Source organism: Chlamydotis macqueenii, chromosome 1, assembly GCF_036417535.1.
Source record: "Chlamydotis macqueenii isolate bChlMac1 chromosome 1, bChlMac1.mat, whole genome shotgun sequence".
Classification (NCBI taxonomy): domain Eukaryota; kingdom Metazoa; phylum Chordata; class Aves; order Otidiformes; family Otididae; genus Chlamydotis; species Chlamydotis macqueenii.
The window spans coordinates 146,223,487-146,243,788 of NC_141556.1; the positions used below are offsets into that span (position 1 = coordinate 146,223,487).

The 20,302-nt window shown below is 43.5% G+C and overlaps 1 protein-coding gene across 1 annotated transcript in view; it reads right to left on the reverse strand.

Moving 5' to 3' along the window:
* AFF3 (ALF transcription elongation factor 3) overlaps nucleotides 1-20,302 on the reverse strand; it is a 328,958-nt gene that overhangs the window by 38,160 nt on the left and 270,496 nt on the right. The window contains exons 10-11 of the mRNA XM_086769428.1: nucleotides 10,892-11,057; nucleotides 1,433-2,491 (exon numbers count right to left, since the gene is read on the reverse strand). Of these exons, the coding sequence (XP_086625554.1) occupies nucleotides 1,433-2,491; nucleotides 10,892-11,057 (1,225 nt within the window). The remainder of the gene's footprint in view (nucleotides 1-1,432; nucleotides 2,492-10,891; nucleotides 11,058-20,302) is intronic.

Genomic DNA, 20,302 nt, shown 5'->3' on the forward strand with positions numbered 1-20,302 from the left:
TGAGTCTGCATAGCAGCGCTCCCATTGAGGGTCTTATTCCAGGCTGGGGGGCAATTTGGTACTCCAGGAATGCTTTGTACTTATTATATCACTAAAATCACCATCAACAGCAGCGCTTTAAGACAGAAGACTAAAAGATAATAAGTGCCACAGAAAGTCAGATTAAGCATTTCTAGAATGACTGCATTTATCTTGCTCTTCTGTCATGTCCTCCTGTTTTCTTCTGAGTGCACAGCCTGGCATTATCATACTGGCATCTCCTATGGCCTGAAACTTAAATATTCTGCTTCTACCACTCTTTTTTTGACCTATTTCCCATCATTTTGTACTGTGCAATTACTTCTGCGCTACTTCCTAAAGAAAATGAAGACAAAGGCATCTCAAAGCTCATCAGGGCTCTACTAGTGGCCAAAACAGAGCTACCACCTTTTAGATACTAAAAAAAGAGCTAAAATTGAAAAAACATTAAAATCCAGAAAGACTGCTTTAGATAAATGGTCCTCAAAGATATACAGATCAATCTGCACACATACAGTAGCTCAGAGAGAGACAGATGACTGCTCAATAAAACTGTCCAGAAATTGGGCAGATGGCGATTCCAGTTCAGAGTGACTTTTGGGGTCAGATTGGTACAAATGGACCAGAAAGCCTCCTCAGAGGACAGCTGTGGCTGTGAGGTGGAGGGGGCTTTCTCCCCGGCACTACTGATGGCTCAGAAGGCATGCAGGAGAGGCAGGGTGGAGGAGTGGATGTGACCAGAGGGCTCTGCCCACCTGGCTACTGTGATGGTGCTGCTGGGGAGGGGGCAGCTAATGGACTACACTTCCACTTCCACACCTGTCTGAGAGCCACAAGGTAAAAGGGAGCTGCAGCAGTGCGAGGGAGGCGGGTTGCAGAGCCAGGCAGGTCCCAGGTCTCTGTGAGTGCATCCCCCACGAAGACAGGGCTCCCTGCCGGCACTGAAGGGCTTGACTCTTGTTGACAATCTGAGAGGAAAAAAGATGCTGCCTCTCCTTTTTCTACACATGCAGTGATATCATGCAGACCATGACAAGATAGCCATTTATATTCCCTTTCCTGACCTAAGCATGACCTCCAAATGCTCAGGTTTTGAGAGAAGCCTCAGGAGACAAAGCTCTCCTACTAAAAGGGCAGTATCTTCACTAAGCCGTGGAAAGCTGCGTGCCAACAATGAACATTGTCTCCAAGGGGCTGTGATCCCTGGCAGCCAGGAGTTTCATCACCTCCTGGGATGGCATCTCCCCTGGGGTTTAGCCAGCTCCTACACGGTGAGTGGGGACAAATCCTAGCTCTGAAATGCCAGATTGGAGAAGACACGGCCATTGAGCACTGGATGCAGGCGCTAGCAATGCTTGCCTCCCACTTGCTGGAGCCCACCCCACCCACCCCGATCGGTCCCCCCGAAGCTCACCTTGCGTTTCCTTCTAGATTTCGGTAAACCCTTCTCTGCGGGGGGGTCAGCACTACTACCCTGCGGGAGGCTGGCCACCTGGTTTGCTCCAGCGCTCATGGCCAGGGGCTCTTCAGGCAAACGCTCTGGAATCCTGGACAAAAGAGCCAAGTCAATGTTGACCCACAGTGACTTTACCTCATCACTGTCTTTCAGAGGAGAGAGGAGCTCATTCCTACCGAAAGGAACCAGGGTGTAAAACTGTTCCTCCAGCTCCTTTGCTATTTCACTACTAGTCCTGGCATTAATGGAGCCAAAGGCACTGCAGCCACCGTGGGGTTTGCTGGCAGCGCCGGTCCCCGTGTCCTTGGCACGCGGCTCAGCCGCGGCTGCTGCCGGTGCCTTGGCCAGCGGGCGCTCCTCCCGCTCCGACTCAGAGCCCGAGTCGGAGGAGGATGATGAGGATGAAGACTCGGTCTCGATGAACTCCTTAGATTTGGGCGCTGTTTTGCTTGGCCCCCGGGCCCGACGCTTCTCACCAGCTGCGGCCGAGCGGGACTCTCGGCGGTGAACTGCTCTGCAGCCACCGTTGCTGCTGCTGATGCTGGGACGGGCCCTTGGTGCCTCACCAGCAGTGCTTTCTGGAAAGTTATGGCTCCCGGGGGGCTCCTCTGCGGTGGGGCAGTGGGGAATGTCCCCGGCAGATGTCCTCTCAGCCCGCCGCGGTGCCTTCTTTCCTGCTGCTCGCCTCGGAGGTCCGCCGTCAGCAGCAGGGGGTGACTTTTGCCGGCTGCCCTTGCTGCCTGGTGCTTTGTTGGCGGTCCTGGGCCGTGGTCCGTCCCCGACGGTGGTGGTGGTGGTGGTGGTGGTGGTGGTGGTGCGGCCCTCCCCACTGCGGTGCTCGGCCAGGCCAGCAGCTGGGGTCTTCTCGCTTTCCTGCCGCTCCGCCTTCACGCGACCGTAGTAGGGATGGGCCTCCAGCGCTGGGCCATCATGGTGGGTCAGGATGGGTGCTTTGTGTGGGGTGACTTTATTCAGCCACTTGTCCAGCTGCCACTTGTTGGATGAGGGCGGCTCGGGCTGAAAGGGAAGCAGAGGGCAGTGAGCTTAGTGCCAAGACCCTGCTGCCCTTGCCCCAGGGCTCCCTCAGGGACACCGAAACACCAGGGCCCTCCTGGTACCGCTGAGGTTTTTCTCTGGTCAAGGAGCCACTCCCAAGCCTGGCCCTGTGCAGCGGGACAGGAGATGTGGGGCATGCCACGCAAGTGGGGATACTTTTGATTTCTGAATGAGGTTGGGAAGGAGGACAGCTTCCATGATTCATCATTTCTAAGGATGATTCATGCAGCGTTACTGGCATCGGCTTTACTGGAAAATGCTCCCAAGTTTCCAAACAGAAGAAAACATAATGGTGACAGGAAGGGAGGAATACAAGGTAGATGTACAGCTAAGGCTAAGAGAGGACAGCTAGTAGGAAAGCTAGGGATATGTATTTTGTGTCCCACTCCATCACAATAAATAAAAAAAGTATTTAAAAAGCATACAAAGAGGCATGCAGTGAGGAGCTGGATGGCTAACCAGGTGGTTCATGTAATCTGTCTGGTATTGACGTTATAATCCTGTGAGATCCCACAAACATTCGTTGTGTGGTGGTATTGTCAAGTGCTCATTTTGTGAGTATTGTGCGGCTGTTAGTTTTTCTCTTCGTTCCTGTCACAACACGATCAAGTTATAAGAGAGCATCTAAAACATAATGGTGTTAGGACAGTGAAGAAGTGGGATAATTATGATTTCAAATGTAACCACAGCTCAGACAATGCTATTTCAGAAGAATATGTGGGTGTTTTCTAGTGCTTCTTGCAATCAGTAATTTGAATGTAATAAAATGAAGAGGAAAGGGAAAAAAAACCCAAAGAAATAAATGATGGAGTAGATGGCCAGCCATAACCTAACCCCACAAAAACCAATGTGAAAAGTCTCCTGATTTCCTTAACCGAAATCAAAATTTGATCCACTAGGCTACTGTATAAGAATAATCTAAAAGTATGTCATGAATCTAACATGAAAACCATCAGTGCTCTGAGTTGTGGTTTAGCCCGAGTCACCACACAGTTTCTCACTCCCCCTCCCCCTCCCTAGGGGGATCAGGGAGAGAACTGGGAAGAAAAGAAAACTTGTGGGTTGAGATAAAGATAGTTTACTAAAATAGCAAAGGAAAACTGCAGTAATAACAGAATATAAGGATACTAAAATATACAAAATGAACAATGTATATTTTCTCACCACCCGATGTCCCAATGACCGATACAGCCCGTCCCAAGCAGCGATCACGGAAATGAAACCGAGCAGCAAGCAAAGGAGCAAAAGCGAGCCAGCAAGGTAGGGGGAACGATGCCAGCGAGGAAGTGAGAGGTGGAAGAAGATGCCCCCCTCGTGGGCAACCCCTGCTTAAGTACTGAGCATGACGTTTATGGCATGGAATACTCTCTTTGGCTAGTCTGGGTCGATTATTCTGTCTGTCTTTCACCCAGCTTCCTGTACCTGCACTTTAATGAGACTTGGAAAGCCAGACGGTGTCCTTGGTCTCATTAACAACAAGTCGTATCATCAGGGTGTTTATCAACATTCTTCACATATGAAGTCCAAAACACACTGGCTACTGAGAGGAAAATTAACTCCATCCCTGCTGAAACCAGGACACACTGGAAGAAAGTTTGCTTAAGAGGCAATATCCACAGTCTCTGACTCAAAAGAGTCTCTTACTTAACTCCTTATTTGAAGTAGGTGCCTGCGGGCAATACAAGTTTCCTGCATAGTCAAAGACGTCTCCAGAATCACCCACTGAGGGCGGTATTCACTCTACATGGAGCAAAGGCTTCTAAAATAATAAAAAAATTAGACACCGGAATTCATATGATACAAATATTAGTTCTTGCAAAAGTTTTACTTATTATTGAGCTAGACAATACCTATGGGAAGTTTACTGGAATGCCTTAAATTTATTTTTTCTTAAGCATACTCCCTAATATCTTGCACAAGGAATTTCTTTCCTGAGCTGTAAATCTTGAAAATGGATGGGCAGTACGTCTCTTGGATGAAGATGTATTTTTACAGCTCCTACTTCTTTATCTAAAATAAACAGCAATTTTTTTTTTGATTGCTGCTGAAAATACAGACAGATTTGTTAGGTGCCATTCATTGTACACATACTGAATTTACCAGATATATAACAAAAGGTTCAATGTACATGGAAGTGTTCCCACTGTTCAGGTGTATTTTAGGAAAGGACATACATCAGAAGCACATGGGGAAAAATATACCTCTGCCCATAAATATAGGTGAGAGCAAGGCCAGCTTGAAAGTTCAAAAAAACTTCCAGCCTTCTCTGTTACATCCCATTCTGTCTCTTTATGTACCTTGTAATTCTTGAAAACAGTGGTTCACAAAATATGGATTTCAAGGGATTCCAGTAAACCAGCAGAAGACAGTGCTTAAGTGCTACAGTGTCACAATTTGGAGGTACTTTCCAAAAATGGTATGTCTGGTATTTAGGCAGAATAACTACAATTCCACCAACCTATAAGCCAACTATGAAGTCTAATAAAAAGGATCAACAATGTTGCCAGCTTTACTGATTTTGTCAGGAGTTTCAGGACACTCGTTATTCTTCCTTAAAGCCTCAGTTCTCAGAATCATGGTCTGAGATGCACGTCAGGGGTTTATTTAAGTAAAAATTAAAATCCTTGTGGCTGCTGAAAAAAACCTTAAGCTGTGTCTGCTAAAAAACCCCTTTAAGTTGCATCTGCTAATTAAAATAATCCAAATTTAAAAAATCAGAATTTAAAAACTTTTCTTACGATTTTTGGGCCCTGATACAGTTTTGGAATATTTGAGATTGTACATGAGTGACGCCAATTCACTTTTGGAAGTAATTTATTCAACTGATTGCTCTAACTGAAAAGTACTGTACTTTGAAATAACTTAAAAAAAAAACAAGATACTTTGCAAGACAAAAAAGTCATGACAGCCAAGTGTGAAGAGCAGGCGTAGTAAAAAAAAAAGTAAAAAAAAAAGAGACTGGCAAATTCACTTGAAAGTTTTTGCCAGTCCGCTTTACATACCTAACTGCAATTATTTGTGGGAGAAAATGAAAGTCCCTAATTCTCCAGTTCACACCACCCCCCCCCAGCAGGTCAGATACCGTTCTATGGAAGAAAAGTTGGTTTGCTAGAAATGGGAAATTTTCGGCAGCATATAAGGATGGAAATATTTATGAATAAATATCCAGAGTGATCAGGTAGCAGAATGATCTCTGTCCCTTCATTTTTGTGTCATGGAAATATGCTGCCCTCAAGGAGTTGAAGAGAACTGGGCAGTTTTTGACTGGGATAAAGCTGGTGATGTCCTGATGGGCAGCAGCAATAGGAATAACAGCCTGTGGTGAAGCTGGTGTGCAATGACATAGGGGATTGGCATGAAAACCCAAACCAGTAAACTTTAGCAGCCAAAGATAGTTCCAGGGACTGAAGCACCACAGACATACACATGTGCCAGGCTTCATCGAGAAACAGAAGGATGCGATACACTCAAAAATAGTGGGTGGATTAATCTGTAAAACATAGACGCCTATAGCTGAGCTAGTCAACGAGTTCCTTCTCCAGTCAGTGGACTACTCTTTCTAGAGTGTGAAATGCTCCCTCCTGAAATAGACATCCGAAATAGGTCAGATGAGCTAGGCCCTAAAAACATCTATTCCTCTCTGCTGACTGTAAAGGGGAGGCTGAGGTGATGAGATGTAGGTATCTACAGTACAAGTGTCCAACTTTAGATGGGGTGACTCTCACACAGTTTGTCTATATATTTCAGATCTCTTCAAGTCTACAAGTGCAATCAGAGGCGCAAGCGGCATGCATCTGAAAGAAACCTTTGTCAAAACATTACCCAGAAACACTTTCTGAGGTGAAGGGCTATTAAACAACATAAGTGTAATGGGATCACTCTACACTTGTTATTAAAAAAGAAGGACCGAAAGTGTAGCTAATACCATTGTAAACTTGAAGCATGACACCAGTTCCACTGAGAGATCAGACAGCCTACAATATGTGCATGTATTTAGCCCACTGTGTGGTAGGACTGAGCTACCAGATATCCCTGCAGTATACTCAGCCTACTGTAAATCCACATACTAATTTACCCTTACGATAACTTACTTGTGCTGCCCTGCTATCAAAGATTTAATTCAGGGCAATCCCCATACAAATGTGGTGTCTTTTCATTGTATTTAAAGAATAGATGATAATGATGATGACAAAGATTATGATTATTATTATTAGTATGACTACTACTTTATTGCTACTATTAGCACTGCTGGTTGCGCTTTATCAAATTAGAACTGGTGATTCCCATGTGTTAGGCATCGCACACATATACTGTAAGAGGTGGTTCCTGCCACAAAGAGTTTTCTGAAGGGAAAGCAGAGTTTAGTCTGTAGTCTTTGTAAAAAATAGTCCACAGGACAGCTAAAGCCCATGGATCCTCTTTGCAAAGGTAAAGATAGTGTCTGCATTTGGTCTAGTGCTAAAATCCCCTTTTCCTAGTGTACCAGTCAGGAAACTGAATCAGGGCTCTCGTTAAGATGGGAAGCAAAAGCTTTTTGGGAAACAAGACAGATACAGAAAACATACCCCTCCCACCCGAAAACCCTAAAACTACAACTCTTCTTCCCCTGCCTCCATAATGAAATCTATTGGAGAAGAAAGGCTGGTGAGGTGACAGGAGCACACTCACCAGTAAACTAGTCTATTAGGTACACACATTCTTCCTATTTTCCAAGCTAAAGCAAACCAGTGCCACACAGCACCTGAGGGAACAGCAGGAATTCACAGGCAGTGGCTCCTCAGCCACTGGTACTGATGTCCAGGCACAGTGGTGGGGAGGTGGCTCTCTGCTGACAAAGGAGGATGGGGAAGAGCATAACCCTACAAATCACTTCCGCTTTGATCTGGTCAGTTGCAATGTGGGGACTTGAGGCAAAAGATGATGGAATGATGCTGTGATGATGGAATAAACATGGACAAAATGTATATGTGAATCCTGGAAAAAGAGTAAAAAACTTTAATGGCTGTGAACTAGTCACAACAGTAGAGGCTGTAAAGGACATTGCATCTGGTGTGTGGGGCTGGCAGGGCCCAGAACAGGACATATCTCTCTTCTGGCCTTGTTCCTGTTGACCAGCCACTGATGCTTTGTCCCATGTGATGGCTTCTCTGCATCCTTCCTGCCCACTCCCTGCTCTAGTCGTCCCTGCATACTGGGAATTCCCAGTTGTCTAACCAGATTCAGCCTTATTAAATGTCTGCGGGATAATTCAATGGAACAAAGAACAAACCAACCAAGTTATTAGCTTTTGAAATGTAGCTCTTTCTATGGACTTGACACTCAAGTTTTTTTTTTTCTACCATCTGAAATAATTGCAAGGACAAGACGTCATTGTTTTCCAGAGTCCTCATTTATGACGTTAATTAAAGTCATGCAAAGACTTCATGACTTCAGCAAAGGAACAGGAGATAGGAGCCTCAGTCCCTTGTTCATAATTTCAGGCTTGGCAGTCCACAAAACTGTAACTACTCACATTAATGTCTGAGGCACCTTAATTTGTCCACATCACTGAAACCAGTCTGAATGTTGTCTCCTGTTCTAGCTCAGCCATTACTCTTAGTTTACTGCAGACATAAAGTGTAGACAGCTGAGCTAGTCACCACAGTCTCTAAATAGTCAATGGAAAGAAACAGACACTTTTAGGGTGCAATTCATCTAATCTGTTTTATATGTATGCTTTACAATGAGCTGCCTTTACACTCTAGGCAACTGCATTCAGACACCTGAGAACAATTCAAAGATCTCAAAATGAGATGAGGAAAAAACACAGAAGAAATGAAACAGGAATTGAATTTCTATATAACCTCAAATGCAGAAGACACATTGTCCTAGAAATAAAAATATTTTAGTATATGCATATAATATTTCAGATTATGTAAAAAAAACCAACCAAACAAACAAAGAAGGCCTCACAATTTCTCCAGATTTCCACATTAAGTTTCTCCCAACCTAGAAATACGGATTTCCTGCCCAGCATTGTGCTGGAGTACTCAAGTTGACTGTACTTGTATTTATCAGTTTATGTTAAAATAAAAGCAAAGATGTATTTACTTTTTCTGTCTTATCCAATAGAAGAAATTTATTTTAAGACTAGGACAGGAATTGGGTCCACGACTTAAATTTAGGTGGACAGAGCTTCCCTTTAAAGAGCTTTCAAGGACCTGTCTTTCTCCACTTACTGGGTAAGAAAATGGTATATACTTTAGAAAGATGACTTCACTGGGTGCATAAATGTAAGTTAAAGCAGTAATGCAAAGCAGACAGGACTTCCAGTCAGAGACATCACATAAGCATGTTTTGAACTGGTGCCATCAGACATACAATGGGCCCGGGAAAGCACTGGCCTTTGGGGAAAGCACAGGTATCCTACTTCCCTGGGACACCCTGACCCTATCCATGTGTGGCCTCTCCCGTATCCCATCAAGGCATGACCTATGCAAACCAGTGCAGCCATCATATTTTTTTGAGTCATGTACATTTTCATAACAGCATGTTTCATACAGCATGTCCTAGAAGGCAAACCATACAAATATAATGCAAAGAGACAAGCAATCTGCTGGAGCAGTGCAGTTGTTTCGTGACAACGATCACTGATAACTCCGGCTCTGTACAAAAGTAGTTCCACAGATCTCCAGAGGCTATGTATAAAATGCTTAAGGGGAGGCACTTCCTCCACGTTTCCGTGACTCTCAGTCCCCTGCTTGACTTTATGAAATCCATGACCTGCCTCAGCTAATTAACTTCGTGCATTCCCAGAGGAACTGCTGCTCTCAGGTCCAAGCAGCACGGGTATCTGCCTAGACAGTAAACACTCCTCCCTTCCCAGGTACTACGCTTCTCCTCCTTTTATCTCATATTTCCTTCCCCCTACAATGGTTCCTTCTCTCTCTTCTCTTTGTCCCTTTTCTTACACCTTCCGAGATCCCGCAGGGAGAGGAGAGACTGAGCACGGGGTCTCTGCACTAATTCCAGCGGGGAACTGAGGCAGAGAGAGAATAAGGTCTTAACGGGTCGGATGAAAGAGCTCAGAATGGGAAATAAGACGTGGGGTAACGCAAGGAGGGCATCAGGGGAAGAGAAACTGGAAGGAGGAGAATACAGACAAAAGGAAAGAGAACCAGAGAGAGAGATTTAGGAAAGGGACAAAGTGAGAGGAAAATTAACTGGAAATGGATCTGAAAGTACTGTGAAGGAAAGGCAGAAAGGAAGGTAAGTGTTAAATAAGAAACAAAAGCAACAGAACCTGAGAAAAATATATGAAGGATGTTTCTGTGAGTGCTGCATTTTCCCTGATAGGAAACATGGCCCCAAATAACCAAGCGAAAGATGAGGAAAGGCTTGCTGCTTATTCAGTATAATTTTTCAGACTGAAAGAATAGGTGAGGCATAGTTTTGGGGGGAGGAGGAGTCCGGTGATTGGAGGCTTTACGTGGGGTAGGAAAATACACTGACTATATTTCATGTGTATTTACAACCTTGCTGCTAGATTTTTGAATATTTTTACAGACATTAATGTTTTTGATGTGACTGTGGAGTTCATGGTTTTATACTGAAGGTGCATATTGACCAAAACATGTAAAAACGTCAGTCCTGGTAGAAAAGGAGAACAGAGAAAGGAGCCTTGTGTCCGTTGAGCACTCTGAAGAGGTGAAAGCAGAAGGTGGCATAGCACTGGCAGCTTAATTGTAATTTGGCTGGGGCTTCTCTACATGTGGAAATTTTCAGTACTAGCTTTCCAGATGACACGTTTGAGCTTGATGTTTTGCACCATGAGTAATTCAGTTTAGTCCATTTTGGAGGTGGATTAAAATAAATAACACAAAGGCAGCAAAAGCAGAGAATAATTCACCTAGAGAGTGAGGCGAGGGAAGTGCGTGAGTGAAAAACAACTGTTTCGCTTTTAAAGTCCACCCCCAAACTGATTTTATAATAGCTTCCCTGTGTAGAGAAGCCTTTAGGTCCCTAGCAGTGCCAGGAGCCCACATCAGGACTTACGCACTAAGCAAGCCATTGCTGTGGAGGAAGGCTTTCCAAAAACTTCAAGCAAGCTGTGATCTTTGCAAGGAGCTCCACTGATCTCCAATTTGAGGAAAATACCACGGGGTTATTTCTTTCTTCATTTTTGTTTCAAATGTTTTAATCTGCCCCAGGATTCCCTGCCACTGGCACGTCACCGCATGCCAGGAGGAGGATACTTGAGCCTCTCTTCCATTTTTTGGGGCATCTCCCTGCAATCTCCTTGTGTTTGCTTGGCTAGAAAAAGGCCTGAGTGGGTGTGATAACGAATTGCTGCTCTAAATCATAAGGAGCAGAAGTCCTTACCTCTGGGCTGGAGTAATGCGAGGGCTTGCTGCCGTCACTCTCGCTGGAGCTGCTTTCGCTCTCAGAGTCAGACTCTGAGCTGGTCTCCGATTCACTGGAGCTGCTGCTGCTGGACCCCTTGCTGGAGAGTCCTGAGGCTCGGGCGTTGGACTGTGGCACCACCAGGCTACCAGCCCCACACGCAGCCCACCGGGGAGGGAAGAGAAGAAAACAGGAACGTAAAAAACCCACATGTAAAAACCATGGTGTTTTAGGGAGCACTCCTATCTGAATGCCTGTGAGTTTGTCTCGGCTGCTAACGAATGGTGAAGTGAGGTCAACATTAGATTATTATAACTGGGGGGAAAATATGGGGTTACCCTCATATCCATTTAAATCCACAGCCTTTGCCATCTCTTCTTCATCTGAGGGAGGGTCTGGTTTTCACTTCAGCTTGCCTCTCTTCTCATTCAACAGACATTTTAGAGTATATTAAAAATATCAAACGGTAAAAAACACAGTACAGAAAGCCATCTTACACTGTCTAATGAACACTCTGCACAGAGGTGAAAGCAGGAGATGAAAAAGGTGAACAGTTAAGCAACTGACTTGAACTCCACAGTATCAGTCATTTATAAGTAGTAATAGCAATAACAGTAATAATAATACATCCTCCCCGGAGCTTCCGACCCACATCTTTTGTTCTGCACACTTCTTCACCTACCTGTAAATGATGTGGTTAACTGTACACACAATCCTGATATTGACAACTGCAAGATCTAAGACTCTGATCCTGCAAAAACTTTAAGAGCTCAGGCTCCTGCTTTTGCACATCAGCAGTGCACTGCTGTCAGCAGAGCTACTTGCCTTCTTAAAAGTTATACCTGCATGCAAGTGTTTGTGTTATCAGGTTTGACAGCAGAAGAAATGTACACTTTCCTGAAATAGTTGACCATGCATATTAAAAATATCGCAGTCATAAAGACCTGAGTGTGAAATGTCCTATTAAGTCACCCAGCTTCATCCTCTGGCAATGGAAGATTGTTCCCTATAGCAGGGTGCATTTTCTAGTGAGTTGTCCAATTTGATTTTTAAATGACTTGAATGCAGCTTTTACTTTTATCCCCGGGAAACTTCTCCGCAAACTAACTCAAATTCCACTGTCAGAAATTTCTCCCTACATTCAACCTGAAGTTGCCCTTTTAAAATTTATTGTTGTCACTTATTATTTCATCCTATTACTAATAGTTACTATGATAAATTCTCCTCCTCCCTTTTTGCTTTCACATATTTGCAGACTGTTTTCCTGCCCTACTTCAGTCATCTTTCAGACAAGGCCTTACACATTTACTTCTTCTGATCTTTCTTCATAAGTCATCATCTCCAGGGATATGGGATCATTTTTATGGCTCTTTTCTGAACTCATTCCAATTTGTCTATATCTCTCTGATAACAGGATGCCCCAAACAGAGTGCAGCATTATAGATGGGTTCTCACTAGAGCCCTACAATGAAGGGCTATTACCTTCCTGCTCCTGGATGTGTTGCTTCTGTAAATACATACCCGAGCTGCGATGGAATATATAGTCCATTAACACTCCTACATCTCTTTCAACACCGCTTTCTCCAGAATACCTCCACTGATAGCTACATTTTAGATTATTTGCTTTCAGAGAGATTAGCTTGCTTTTTTTTTTCTTCACAGCAGATCTCATTTTCTTCTTTACTGCACATGCTTCTAGCTCCTTTTGATTTATCTCGTTGCCCTCAGAGATGTCTGCAGCAAGTTCTAATTTAGTATCAAATGCAAACTTAATTAAATGGTTATTCACTTCCTTTTCCAGATCATTAATGAGACTGTTAAATAAACCCCACATGAAACACACCGGTACCCTAATAACCGTCTCTTCCCAACTCCATTCACTGGTGTTTATCATTACCCTTGTTTATGCTCCATCAGTCCAATATTGTGGCTAATGCAATGTGATCTTGGAGATGCATTTTGTGAGAAATAATATCTAATAATTAATTACAGTTCTGCTGTGTTACACCTGATGAATTGACTTTACCTGCTAACGGTGCATTTCATTCTGGAAATACCTGATACCTGACACAAGCCACATATGACAGGCAATTTCTGGGGCTCTGAAAAGGGGACAGGAGATCAGAGATGCAGTTTCAGCTCCACGATTCCCCATGGCCGCACGCTTTCTGGCCCTATCCCCGCCTCCCCTAACATGTGCCAACCTTTCCCCACTGGATCACCTGTCTTGCACAAACCAGTACTCCCACCACATCACCTCTACTCATAGCTATTCCCTTGGCGTTTTTGCTAAGAAGCGGCACAGCTGCCCGTGGCTTTCTTGCTCCAGAGAGTTTCTGGTTGCTCGAGGAATCGTGCCGCTGTCGGAGAGCTTTCTGCACCCTTCAAGGCACAGCGGGGCCAGGCAGCGCAGGAAACCTCATCTGTGATCTCACCTTCCTAATTAAAGCCAGGAAAATAAACAGGAGAGGGACAAGCTGACATCCATTTATATTTAACCTGTATTTCCATCCTTGTAACCATCAGGCAGTAGGCAGAGGCCACAGGAAAAGCTCATGCTCCGGCAGGATGGCGCGGTGCTACACGTATGTTCGCAGAAGTGCCTGCCAGCTCTTGGGGGGCAAGAGGTCCGTCATCATGCATGGGCATTAAATGTACCAATTAACATGAGTGCCTTTAAAAACTCGCCCTCTGCTATTTCTGTTGTTATGGATGATGTCTCTTTGTCTAGCCAGGTAGGTGTGGTAAATACAGGATTTTCAGGCAGCCATTTCTGTAACAGCATTAAGGCACAGAAGCACCTGAAACAAAAACAGCTTATAAGCTTGTAAGAATTTTCCTTCCCAGAGAAGGCAAATGGATGTTTCATGCACTGTTTTGGGACGGTGCAGTTTTGCACTTGTACTGGTTGCCCAGTAAACTCTAGATAGAAGCTGCCTACTTATATTAACAGATTACAATCAATCCCTTGCTAATAAAATAGTGAGAGCTATATAAAGGCCATTGTGAGTAGGTTTTCTGGTTTTGATTTTTTTCTCCTTCTTTATTTTCTTAAGGGAATATGAAAAGGTAACTGCCTTTTCTGACAGTATAGCTTAGGGAATGCTTTTGACAGTGTCCAGCTCTGATGGATTTCCAGTCCTCTCCATAACAGCATTGTGACTGTTGCCTGAAAAGTTCTTCAACATCACAAAACATCTGCACATTTATGTCCTGCCTCTAGTGACTGTGGTTTTAATTTTTAAACCATCATTTTTGTTTGGCATTGACAGAAGTATTCAGAATTACTATATAGGGGATGAGGGAGAAAAAAAAAACCCACAGTAATATTTCTTTCCTGTTGTGACATGAAATGTTTTTCTAGGCTGCTGAATAGAAATTGTTACTACAGCCATAGATATAAAATATAACTGTTGGACTCTTCACAAACATCTGGAAATCTATGTTTGCTGTTCTAATGGTAGCCAATAGACTACAAAAATTTAACAACATTACAATATCTTCCCATTTATGCTGACATTGTTGAGTCTCCTGTCCCCCTTCTACCTTTTCTATTTTCAAATATAGCATATTCTTACAAGGATCCTCATTGTATTATAGTGACCAGGGTGAAAACAGTTACATGTTTCTTCATGCATTCTTATTAAAAAAAAATTACTATTATTTTAAATTGGCAACTTCCATTTTGGACTGTTTTTTGCAAAGTATGTAAGCAAGATCATGCAGTCAAAATAAAAGACCGATTTACATTTTAATGACTGTGGCACATAACATTCATGGATATTTTGCTACTGGCTTATGCCCCAGAATTAATTACTAAATCATAGAAATGATATTTTTATTTTAAGCAATTAAACAACAATTTGGGTAAGAACCACTTTCCTTTAAAGCCCTTGATCAGAACATGCACTCTCTGACTCAGGAGAGAGAGTAAATATCTTGTAAGGCTGCCAGAAGTTCAGTAATAAGATCACTTAATAACCAACACACCATCTGAAGTTTCTAGTCAGATATCTCCCATCATCCTGGCTACATGGGACTTGGGCACCTAAACACCATGCAAGTCTCCAGCAACCTATTTTCACACACTGAAAGTGTGTGGACAAGCCACCCTTCTCTGAAAAACTGCTAAACACCTTGTAGCCTCAGTTTTTCTCAGATGTGCAAGTTCAGAAACACAGCGATCTGGGGAGATTAATATTTCCTCCCCGCTCTAACTGATTTGTGATCCGAGTTGAGAGGTGGAGTCACCTCACTCCCTGGAGGAGTCTGAGAGGTTAGTTGTGGTGGGACCAGTTAGCAGCTCCATCAGAGTCCATGGCCATGGCTAGCCTTTGAACAACACCAAGGCGGTTTACACACCTGTGGGGGAAGATGCAGGCATTTGCTATTCAGTCAGTGGAGAGAAATTCCCAAATCAGATTGCCTCAGTGGCCCTCGGGAGACCTCTTGAGGTTAATCACGCTGGATCTGGGTCCTACTCTATGCTTCATATTAAGCTGCTGCTTACAGCTGCACTACTTTCCATAATAATTAATCGCGGCGTTCGGCACTGGCCACGGGAAGTTCCTGGGCAGCAAAGCATGTGCTGCATTGCAGGAATTCAGCCTCAGTGTTTCAAAGGCAGACAGCACGGATGCCTGATCAAGGTACAAGTAAAACAGATGCAGTTCTTTACCAAACTGCAAGTATTTAGTGACAATATTAAATGGATTCAAAAGAGGAAAATCCCTCCTATTCTGAAGAATTTGTGATCCCAATTCCTCACTGCATTACAATAGGAAAGCACTTCATACCCACTTTACACAGGAATGAACAACTATCAAGCATGCAAGGCAAGGGAGAATCAGGCCTCGAAGAAAAGACCGTGCCAAGAAAACATATCACAATGAGCCTCTGAAATACTTTTCCAGCTACAACAAAGGCTATGCAAATGCTCATGCTTCATATTTTGGAGTCCAGTCAATCTGTGTAATTTCACTTTGCAAGAACTGTATCCAGGGCCTTCCTACCAAAAAGCTCAGTAACACTATCAGGCACTATCTGCTGCATTTGTTTTCGTGTCTGGAGATGGGACAATATTTAGCCAGTGTCATCTGCATAGCTGTGATCATCTAAACTATTTTTCTTCTAAATCTCACCCTATGGTACCATCCACCAAGCACTGTGCAACTCCCAAGTGGCCCAGATTCCCCATAGGAAAGGGGAATGCATCAATTAGTGTGATGAACTGACTTCAATAAACAAATGACAGTGTTACGGATCACATTGTCAACATTGAGAGGTAAACACGGAGAAGGTGATCCGAATTTGTAGATGTCACAAATGTTGGAGAAAATCCTAAGAAAGGCTGTACGAATGCTTGCAGTATTTGAAATACCCAGAAAATCTATCACTGTCTGGAAAATCAAGGCCAGTTGTGGGAAAACAATACTCTGAAAAAGACACCAGTCCCTGCCTGGTATAAACTGTCATAGCTCCATTGACTTCAATTAGGCTGCACTGATTTAAATCAAACAGTCAATCTGACCAAGACTCTGAAATGATATTTCAAACTCAGTGATGAAAACATATTCCATGGTTTAAAAGAGCTCTGTTGGCAGAGTCTCTATTTTTATTCCAGATGAAAGTAACTGAAACAGCACTTGGTTCTTCCCTTGAAGCCAACCTAAAACCTAGCGAAGGTCTTTTACGGAAAACTCTTTATCCCTTTGTTGTGAGAAGCAAATTCCACATGGTGCTTCCTCAAAGCACAAACGGAGAACATCGTGCCAAGATCTGTATAATTATCTCTGCTGCCTGGCACTGAAGATATTGCACATCTCCCATGCACACAGTAGGGAATTCCTGTGTCGACAATTGTGAATGAATCACAGAGGCAACGGAAATGCCTACTTCTTGCTGCTGCCCTTGTGTATTTTTCAAATTCAGTTTCAGCAAAGAAATCTGAAGCATGTTTACCATGGGGCTCTATCTGAACTTGCAGATCAGGCCATTCCAATGTCGTAAGAGAGCATATGGGGATATTTTCTGAGGCAACTGTATAATGCCAAGAAATTGCATCCTAAGGATAGCCTACAGAATGGATGTGGACATCATCCATTTGTTTCAGGCCAAAATCATGCTGAGAAAAGGGAGATGATACCATAAACTCTAGAATATGCACTTGCTTGAGGACAGTCAGATACCTCCATGGTTTAAAATATGAAGCCTGGTTCTGTACTTAACACACAAATATAAGTATAAAGAGCCTCTGCTCTAGTTTTCTCTCTGCCATGTCGAGTTCGAATGACCAAATCAGTTGACCCTTCTAGGGCTCTGGTCACCATCCTAGTCATACATGGGGATGACCAAACTTGCCTACCTTCGGTGTGTTAGGAGACATCCTTCGTTATTCTTTAAAAAGCACTTGGATATCCTTGTTCCGGACATAGTACGGAAGTGACACAAATTTATGTTTTTGTACCTTTGCTAACCGAGAGCATGAAGCCAGTTAACTGAGTTCTTTACAGTTACCCATTGTGAAAATCTATTGTTCACTAACAAAAAAAGCAGCTAGCCTGCCATGGTTGGCTGTTCAGGCCTGAACGCAAAAAAAATGAGGCTAGGCACTTCCCTTTCTCCAGGTAAACGATTTCCCAGGAGTCTGTTAATATCTTTAGGAAACAGAGAAATGTTTTCATACCTCATTCCTATAACGGATGAAGTATGAAATAGGAGTTATGATGAGTGAGAGTCCTGCAGGTTGCTCTGCTTGTCACAATATATAATGCTTCTGTGAAAGCGCTGCATTACCTTAGCCGCACCACCTTCGCACAGCACAACTAATAAAGCACAGCTGCCAAGAACAGAGTTCGTAGACTCCACCTATATTTTAACACTGTCCTTGGGAGTTGCTTAAACAGTGTGTGCTGACGAGACTGCAAGTATCATCCGATAATGCAAACCTAAGGTAAATCAGGTCCCTTTGGAGAGTCAGGTGTGCCCTGTGTGATTGCAAGCTTAATTGCCAGAAGAGTCGCCAAAGGAAAACAAATTGATACAAAAGGCTGTTTTGAAAAACGAGCTATGAAGCTCATGCACACGCACATCCAAAAAACCCTCAAGAAATTTCAGTCTGCCAAGGGGGTATCTACTTAAGGCCTGGTTGATACTGGAAACACCAGAATCACAGCTCCCACCTTGAAGCAATATGGTAAGAAAGAGAAAACCACTAGAAAAAAAAAAATTGGCTAAAAAACCCCTTCTAAAATAAAATGCTACATATTAATAGTGACACCCCTGTACAAACAGCTCTATCAGAAGGAGCGTGTGCCGGGGTATCTGAGATGAAAGGGTCCAATAGACCTGGAATAGCATTAGCGTGGGGATGAAGTGATTAGTCAGCAGGCTGACAGCTGTGCTAGGAGTCTGGTGCCAGATTCCAGTGTATGCTTTCCACCGCTGCCAAGTGTTTGCTTGTCGCTCCAGATAAATGGAGCATCAGCAGTGTTTTATTTGACCTGCTCACAAGGAAAATAAAGCAACTCTGACTTCCTCAGTGTGTTTGTCGTTGACCTTGCATCAGCTGAATATGAGCAGAGAGATTTTCTGGTCCAGAAAAGTTAACTCTTTAGTAGAAGAGGACTGATAGAGTCTTTTTACCTTGGTAGTGTAATTAGTCTCTTAATGGCTCAAAGGACGGTGACTCAAAAAGTGACAGGCACAGCCTATGTGTCCTATACTGTCCTTGAACATTCCCTTGGACAAATGGCCTGGAGAATGATGAACAGCTTTGAAAATGCTCTGTGAACAGACACCCTCCTGCCTCCAGTGTGAAATCAGGAAACCATTTCTACAGAGACTTTTTTTGGGGGGGGTTAAAGGGTGGGCAGGGTGCAGAAATAAATTTTAAGTGGATGGAGTTGTTGAGAAGATTCAGTCAGACAACAGTGCTTTTGATTTCCCCCTGAGACGAAGGGCAATGGCTTTTGTGTGTTCTCCTTCATATATAACCCAGAAGTTTTATTTTTCTCTGTTTTTTAAATTAATTTGATCATCTTAGGAACTTTCTATTTGAGATCCTCTCTGTTGTCTGGTCCAGGCCAACTCCTGCTGCTGAGTGGAAATCAGACACTTTGAATTACATGTCTGAAAGGGAAGGTAGAACACACACTTTTTTTGACCTTTAATATCCTTGATGTGTGAAAGTTCTCCTTCATGGGGGCTAAGAGTGACAACCGTACTCCAGAAGCAGTGTTACTCAAACAACTCTCTTGGGAGATACACCCTTTCCTCTTTTCCTCTAGGAATCGAGCCCTCACATCAGATCAAAAGGCCCAGGGGAGGGGTAAGAAACCTAGACAAACTCTGCAAGAAAGAAAAAGGGCTCCTTTGAGCACTTGTAGATATATGGTACTAGAGGCTGAGACTGTGGTCAGGCAGTTTTTCCATATGCAAAAATACTGAAGCTTTAGATGTCCTCCTGGCCCCCATTGATTCCTTGTAATAACCAAGCGCGTTCTTCTAGACACTGCTACTTCCAGTCTTTCTTCTTTTCCACCCGTGTCTCCTCCCCTCCTCACTTTGGGGAAGTTCCCTTCCTGGCAGCATCAGGAGTCGCTGCACACAATTGCCAATGGTCTCCAGAGAACATGAGTTCATTTGCCCAAGGGAGATCAAATTACTTACGTTCAGTGAAGAAAGTAAGCATCACTAGACATGAGCTCTGTTCCACTTCCCATTACATGAGTTTAAAATATGCCTGCATTTCGTTGTTTTGCCTGGTAAGTCAAGTATGGAACAGAAGCTCAGGGCTCAGCTGTCGGAAGATCTCAGTAGAGTGGGCTAATGTGAAAATAAAGATGTCATGTGGCTCTGCATGAGTTCTTTTGGTCACAGGGAAGCACTCAAGATGCTGAATCCTACCATCTGAAGAACGCCTTCTGGACTAATGGCCCTTCAAGCGAGAGGAAGAGCTCCACAGAGGTCCCTGTTTCACTAAATCTTGATATCACACATGACAGTAGGAGGAGAGATCCTTGTGCTTTAGCAAAATAAAACATTAGGAAGTTACACCTTAAAGAAATGAAAATAGGAAGAAAGGCTCTAATTTAGGGAGGATCGAATAAAAATATAGAGTGTAAGGAGTGACAAGGACTGAGGACTGTTTAAAGGTCAGCCAGGTGGTCACCTGAAGACCTCAACCAAGGCAATTTTCTGATTTTGTGAACAAATAAGTCATATGACTCATATAGTCAGGACCCCACCTATTGTGCAGAGCTCAAAAAGACTGAAAAAGAATGTAGCTGAGTTAAATCAAGGGAAAATTGGACCCTCTTGGTCAGATCTTGATATAGGTGGCCAGTGAGGTAGAGGACAGTGAGTTTGTAGGCATACAGTTTTTCTGCC